Source organism: Triticum aestivum, chromosome 5D (assembly GCF_018294505.1).
Source record: "Triticum aestivum cultivar Chinese Spring chromosome 5D, IWGSC CS RefSeq v2.1, whole genome shotgun sequence".
In the NCBI taxonomy this organism is placed as follows: Eukaryota; Viridiplantae; Streptophyta; class Magnoliopsida; order Poales; family Poaceae; genus Triticum; species Triticum aestivum.
Window position 1 is genome coordinate 79,960,311 of NC_057808.1, and position 7,688 is coordinate 79,967,998.

The 7,688-nt window shown below is 42.2% G+C and overlaps 1 protein-coding gene across 1 annotated transcript; it reads right to left on the reverse strand.

Moving 5' to 3' along the window:
* Positions 1–1,298: 1,298 nt before the first annotated feature.
* Positions 1,299–1,940, reverse strand: LOC123120291 (ATP synthase protein MI25-like). Its single transcript, XM_044540264.1, has one exon. It carries the CDS (start codon positions 1,938–1,940, stop codon positions 1,299–1,301), a length of 642 nt encoding a protein of 213 aa, XP_044396199.1.
* Between the last annotated feature and the right edge of the window lie 5,748 nt (positions 1,941–7,688).

Consider the following 7,688-nt stretch of genomic DNA (forward strand, 5'->3'; position numbering starts at 1 on the left):
ACGTCCGACTGTGGCATTCTTGTTATTTACTTCTGGTATAAGCCCTTTATGTGATGTCGCTCAGACGTCCGACTGTGGCATTCTTGTTATTTTCTTCTAATATAAGCCCTTTATGTGATGTCGCTCAGACGTCCGACTGTGGCACGCATTGTCTTTTATACTCCATTATAAGCCCTTTATGTGGTGTCGCCCTGACGCCCGACTACGGCATTGTTAATTTATTTGTACCCTTTCGAGGAGTCATTTCAGACACTCGATTGGCCTTCAGTATTATATTGGGATCTCGGGAGGACTACCGCCCGACTTCCTTTTTATTTCCCACGCATTGCTATTTTATTATCTGAGTGCGCATTATTAATCTGTTCATATGCATCATGTTTGCATTTGTTATATCTTATGTCCAAACTGTCTTGCGAGTACTTTCATAGTACTCACCTGGCTTGTTGATTTGGCCAGATGTTGACGAAGGCGATCTCATGGATGATGAGTTTGATAGCGAGTCCGACGCCTAGAGGAGTCCCAGTCAGTCCCGTGCGATCCTGCATTTTGGGTCACTTGTATTATATACGCCTCTGCCACCCCCCAAATAAAAGTCCTCGAGCCTCACTCCAACTCTCGATGATGCTGTAAAGTTTAGGAGTCATGTCACCCACTTCTTTGGGACATATCCACCACCGCTTTTATCACGAGTCAGTAGTTATGCCACCATATCCATTGTGTCATATCCGCCTTTATGTATAATATCGGCGTGCTTGTAATAAATTGTTGAGCAGCCTCCGCTCAACCTTGTATTATATTTAGTACTCCTGGATATTTCTGTAATCAAGAATTCGTCTACCAGTAAGAAGGATTCTTCTCTACTGGTCCGTAAAAGGGATCGGTTTCTCAATAAATGTTTTATTGGAAAACCGGTCGTGACAAAAACTTCTCGACTTATGACTTTGTTAGCGCTTTGAGGGCTTCACTATGTTCTCTGAAATCTTGTATAAATAAGAAAGAAGTCTTTCTCAGGAGATGACTCTGCTGATACCGAGTTTCAATGCAAAATGGCTCCCGCTTCTTCTGAAAGAAAACTGGGAAAAATCAATATGGAGCCGTCAGAGGCTTATCTGGCCGATATGACTTCCTGAAATTCTTTCTAGATAAAAACCTAAAATGGAGGGGTTGGGGCTTTGGCTCCAGGCTCAAAACTCTATCGTGTGGTAGACTGCCCTCCTAGGGAGCGCTTGGACAACTAACTTGTGGGGCATGACATCCCAAATTCATCAGTTACATTAGGAATTTCTTGAAAAAAAGTATTATGTGTATTTTATCCGCTCTTCTGTTAGCATGAACACATGAATGAGATTCTTCTTATTCTTCCTAAATAGAACCCCCACCCTCACCTTTCTTAGGACTATCAAACCTTCTCGAATTAGGTCTATGGTAGAAGCTTTGAACGTAGACTTGGATACAAATCTTTCACTCACTAAAAAGTGAAAACATGTGACTATATCGTCCTGAAGACGGATGCGGCGGGAAGAAGTGGCATTTAGAAGTGTTGCTGACTTTACATTTAGGTTTCGGCATAACAAAGCTTGCACTGTCTTTTCGCACTTAGGCGCACAGCGTGCCGTTGGTAATGATTCCACTACGGTGCTGCAAATTCGCAAGCTGATCCTAAGTAATCGTTGTTGTTCATTGCATTCCTCCGGAATTACTTCGTTAGGATTGAAGAATTGCAGCAATTCTTCCTGAATAGACTCGATTCTCCCGTCAAGAGTTTCTTTGAAAGTCTTACCTAAACTCTTCCGACTGAATATGTGAAAGCCTCTAAAACAACGAGCTACTATCATTTCCTCATTATAGATTGAGATCTTCTTCGGACTTGATGCACAAATAGATCGAATAGCAGAAAATAGCATATTTGTATCCTTCATATCCGTAGAAAGAAATCTCATCTCCAGGTAACTCCATCTTTTTCAGCTCTGCACGCTCACTTTTGAAAGGAAAGGAGACTGATCTTGACGTCGGCATTGGTTTTTCCAACGAAACGAATATTTTTTGGATTGAGATTTCACATAAGCATTGAACAATGATCCGCATTAGGCGGGGAGCAGCAATGATACCGTCAGCCAAGAATAAGTACTTATCCCTCTTATACTTAAGAAAAGAGAATAGAAGTTGTTCCTTTTCTTTCTATATGAAATTCGACGATTTCGTTTGTGTTCATGTTGGCATAGGAGAACTACTAACTTCCGCCATCTGCATGAGTAATGTTAGCATAGGTAGGCGGTTCTCATGCCAAAGGGGACGATCTCGCTCAGCCATGTGCACAACCTGAGTAAGTACACTTATCGAGTGATACGGTAGCAGAGTTTGAGGCAAAAAAAAGATTTGGGTGGCTATGGGTGATATGGGGAATCTAACAATTAATTGACAATGATTTCACTGTGATGTGCATTGGTAGCTTCAAGACGAAGGCATTTTACATATGTCAGCCACAATTTCAGTATCTTATTCTTCTGAACCAGGAAAAGCGTTCTGGTAAGGAGGATGAAAGAATAGTATGAAAAAGGAAGTCAAAAGTAGTAGTCTTTAACAAGGCTTTCCTTCATCAGCGTAAATATCTAAAGTAGAGGCTTTGGTATAAACATAAATCCCATAATAGAGGGATCGATCATCACATTCTGCATTGTTAAGAAAGACGGATAACCTAGATAGATAAAGGTGGAATGGACTACGTGCAATCCCATCCATGGAAATATTTTATTTACTGTAGAAATATGTATGATGTGCTGCTAGGAAATCCGCCATCGCTTGCCCTCTAATGGCCTTCTGCGGCGCATACACAATGTCGAACTCAGTAAGGATGATGGCCCCATCTTGCCAATCTTCCTGTAAGCATTGGTCTTGTCATGAGATATTTAAGTGGGTGAACTTTGGAGATGAGGGTGACCCGATGTGCTATCATGTAGTGCCGTAGCTTCTTGATAGGGAACACCAGTGCAAGGCGATGTTTTTCGATAGGAGAGTACGCATGTTCAGCTCCTACGAGCACACGACTGAGGTAATAGAGGGCATTCTCTTTCCCGTTTTCATTTTCTTGTGCCAATAGAGCCCCAAGAGATTCATCCAAGGCCGTGGTGTAGAGTATAAGCTCCTTCCCTGGCATCGGCGCAGCCAGGACTGGCGGATTGAGGAGATAACTTTTGATGCCATCTAGGGCTTGTTGGCAGTTTTCATCCCAAAAGAATGGAATGTCTTTTTTGGTTTTTATTATAAAAGGTTGGATTCTTCCTGCAAAATTGGCTATGAATCGCCTGATGTATGCCAGGTGCCCTTGAAGCGAACGCAGCTCCTTAAGGTTTTGAGGAGGAGGCATTTCGAGTATGGCCTTGATTTTACTCGGGTCGATTTCTATTCCCAGATGTCAAATGACAAACCCTAGGAATTTGCCTGACGAGACCATGAAGGCGCACTTCAACGGGTTTAACTTGAGTGCATGTTGCCTTAGGCGGTCGAATACGATTATGAGATGTTGAAGATGTTCTTCATAGGATACCGCCTTTACAACGAGATCATCTACATAGCACTCGACAATCTTATGTATTATCTCATCGAAGATCTTAGTCATGGCGCGTTGATATGTAGCACCAGCATTTTTGAGACCTTTGGGCATAACCTTGTAACAATATAAGCCTATTGGAGTGCGAAAGGTTGTGCTTTATGAAGGAAAGCTTCTCTTTCTTTCGCCAATGAAGTTCATATAAGTGTATAGAAAGCCTTCTTTTCACAACCATGCACAAACCAAAGTGCTGCTGAAACGTGAAATCCATGCACCAACAAGTTCCAGTTCAGAAGCAATGAAAAAGCAGAGTATATGGGAGGATAGTGGCTAAACTGTTCACTTGAGGAGCGTGGGAAGTGACTAGTCCGATAGGAGAAGAGCGGAAGTGCGATCTTTCGATCCAATCTACGTCGACTAAAATCCATGTCTCATGGCACGAGGGCCATTGCGAGTTGATGTTGTTGCTTTACCGTCACACTTTGTCCTCAAGAGAGGCATCCATTCCTGGCCAGACAAAGTTCCTATTAGTTCTCTTATAGGAAGCTAGTATACCTGAATGGCCTTCGGTAGCTGTCCCATGCAGTTCTTGCGCTATCCTGGCTCTTGCATTTCCAGCGGTCCCCACATAAAGCCTCCCTTTTTTCCTTAATACCCCTTCCTCCTCTTCCCAACCATCTTGTCCTCCTCTCGCTTCACTAATGCTCTTCTTAACTTCTTCAGCTAATTTTTATCCTTCGTAGCTTTGTTTCACTTATCCTATCCAATCCGGCAACTACTTGCTCACAAGGGTGCAACCACTGAATTTGTAACGACACAATGATTTGAAAAACAATCAAAAGATATGTAAAGAACACAGATAGTAAAGGTAGAAGATCATTTCCGGGTAGATAGGAGATCTATTAAAATCCACAAACATGAATCAGAGTTTCGACTGGGTTCTCCAGATTTAACGAAAAGAAGACTTTTCTACAAATAAGAGAATTTCTCATTTTTTGGTTTATACCGAGCCAAAACATAGAATTTCCATTGAAGAAGGAAGTAAGGATGCTAGCTGGAGAATCAAGAAATAAATACTTCCCATTCCGATTCTTTTTTAGTCCCCAAGATAGAATTTTTTTTTGTTTTTGGGAAGAGCGGTGGGTGACAACATGCAAGACTAGATAGCTTTGGCTTTGATCTGATCAGTAGGAATAGGAGGAAGCGTTGGAGAGGTACCAAATGACTGAAGAGGGGAACCCATGTGACCACATGTAGAGCCATCCCATAAGTAAAATTATGCCTTTGCTGAACTTGTAGATCCCGTTTTCCGTACCTTTCGTAGTAGTTACTCGCCACTAGAAACAGGATTCATGAATTCATACTAAAAGCAAAGGTATCACTAATTCCATTTCAGTGGAAATATAGGGATGAAAGTTTCTCTCCTGCTGATTTTGGTTGCATATCTAATGAAAATATATGCACATGAATGTTCAAAAGCAAGGCTATCCCCTTTGCCGTTATCGAGGATCTATCTTTGTCCCTTGATTCGAAAGCAAGGAAAGCGTGCGCTCGACCTCCTAGAAGGAATTCAATTATTCACTTCTAGTCCTCGTATGAATTCTCTTAGCTCCGAATCGTGGGAGCCGTTGAGTTCGGAGATACCGTTGTAGGAAAACAAACAAGTGAAAGAAGGCCTCGTTCCCACTCTTCTTCCCCCCCCCCCACCTACCCCGTAGGTACGTACGGGCCTTGGTTTCTCTATTTGCTATGAGAAACCTACACAAGTAAATTTCTATTTCGTGCGCGATCCCAATCATGGACTTTCACAATTAAGTCGATATGGGGTTTATCCTTCATGTTATTTAAAAAATAAAGGTGTCGCCTTGAAATGCCCTCGAGGACCTGGTTTTTTTACCAGTTTTTCCTCGCTCGCATTTTCTAGGTTAAGATCCCTGGAAATTTCTTCCAATTTGCTTTCGGGCAGCTTACGATTTCAACAAGATCTCAAAACATTCTTTATTTGCTTTTCCAACAACGAAATGGAGGGTACTTCTGGGTTGGGCGGGGTGTGGCTTGCGGATGGCTCCGACCGAAACCCATCTTTTCCATCGGCGTCTTGACGTCCCACTCTGTTTTTTCGTGGATCATCATCTCCTGGCGTAGCGGAAGCACTCGACGAGGCCTCTACGACAGAAGAGATTCTTCCCCGTTTCTGCCCGGACGATTCCATCAAATAAATAAAAAGAAAGGTGAAGAGGAAAATGCATAACCAGAAGAAAAAGATATCGTGATGTAAAATGATCATGGGGACACATTGTTTTTAGGACCGACAATTTCCTGCACTGCTTAAACCAAGAAAAAGATACATACTAGTTTTCATAGGTAGGCCTCTCTCTCTCCTACAGAATAGGTTTTTCCAAAAACTACCCATGGGATTTCTTTGTCTTTTCCTTATCTTTTGTCCGGTGAAGAATCTCCTGCTTCAGAGATAAGATGAATGGCTTCGAGATACCATCACTCGTCATTGCCAAGGAAATGAATTGCAAATTGGCTACTTATAGTCTACACTTCCCCTGATTCTCCACGATGATCCACATTCATTGATTGAGAGAATAAGCTGAAGATAGATCCATTGCGATATTGGTTTGGAAGAGAAGCCATGGAGATAGCTCATTGTTCCTATGTCCGGAATTGTTAAAGAATGAAGGTACCCCATTGACTATGTCGGGTAACACCGACTTAGGTTATCCCTAAAAACACTATCAACCACATCATAATTGTTTGCTTCCGCTTTCCTCGCAGAGTTGGTTCTAGCTTTCCCCGAAGGATCTCGATCGATGCTCGCCATCACAAGATATGGGTCTAGCTGCTGCCCTAGCCGGAAAAAATGGGAGAGTGAGCCATTCATACTGAAAAGAGTGATTCGTTTTTGAAGTATATCAAATTCAGAGGAAAAAGCTGGAAGAAGACGACGGGATTGTTGATAGATCCCCTCTATATCCTAACCAAGAGGACCAAGTGCAAACCTCTGTCTCTTTTTCTCACCAGGTGGAAAGGTTATTCTTTGCCAGTAGTGCCCTCTGTAGGAAGAATCATGAATGCCGGAGGACGCGTTCAACATGAATTGTCACTGTGGAATGAAATCACCTCTCGAATCGAGCAAGAAATGACTATTTATTTGATAATAGCGACTTATCACAATAACAACCAAGGGTCCATCGACCCGATTGAAACTGTCTTCACTGCGTTGAATTCAAGGGAACTACTATAGAGAGTGGAATAAGCTACAAGGCATAACACTATGAGCTTTTCTTTAGATATCCTTAATCACACCAGCTTTTCCTCATGGGAGGGTAAAGGAAATAGGAATGTATCAAATCTATCCCAATAAGAAATGCGGAAGGTTGTCAACTAGAAACCTGTTATCACTCTTGTTTCGATCGTCCCATCAGTTTCTTGTAAGCCTGCTTCCTCCGTTGATCGGTTGCGGCTAACTTCTCTCTCTTCATCTCTCTGAGTTCGCTTCTTGGTAGTAGTTATCCCTATCAGAACCTTTGTCTACTCTTTCGTATAAATACGCTGATCTGCCAGCCAGCCGAAAGTAGAGAACCACATTGTATCATCTGGGGCAACTCTCTGTTATAGCAGCGATTTCTTATTCATTCAGGGCACCCGTTCATGTGTTTTTAAAGAAAGGATACCGTGTGATTCCAGATTTCAATAGAGAATCGATTCCTCACATCTAAGGGAAGACAGACACGAATGCACAGACACATTATTCGGGGGTGTCACCGTTTGCACCGTATCAGTATCATAAGAAAAGATTGATTGTTGTGAGTGATTTTACTACCCTTCCAGACTTAGCAGGTAATGAAGCTGCTGACGAGGGAGGAAATGTCCGTTGAAAATAAAGTGAACCAGTGGGGCTTAAAAGTCACTCTTTGAATAGTTTTTCAGACCGTTAAGTTGTCAATCTTTCCAATGATGAGGCTCCAAACTTTATTACATTTCCTGGTCTGCCGAGGACAGCACTAGATTGATTGCTTACCGACTTTCATTCAGATACCAACCCATCTTTTTATCAAAAGCATGGAAACTATCTAATCGAAGATATAATTCACGCCTGTGAAAAGTAAGCAATTTCATCATTTTCCTTCGC

Coding starts and splice junctions, on each gene's coding strand:
- LOC123120291 (XM_044540264.1), bottom strand. CDS start 1,940: ATGAGATTTCTTTCTACGGATATGAAGGATACAAATATGCTATTTTCT.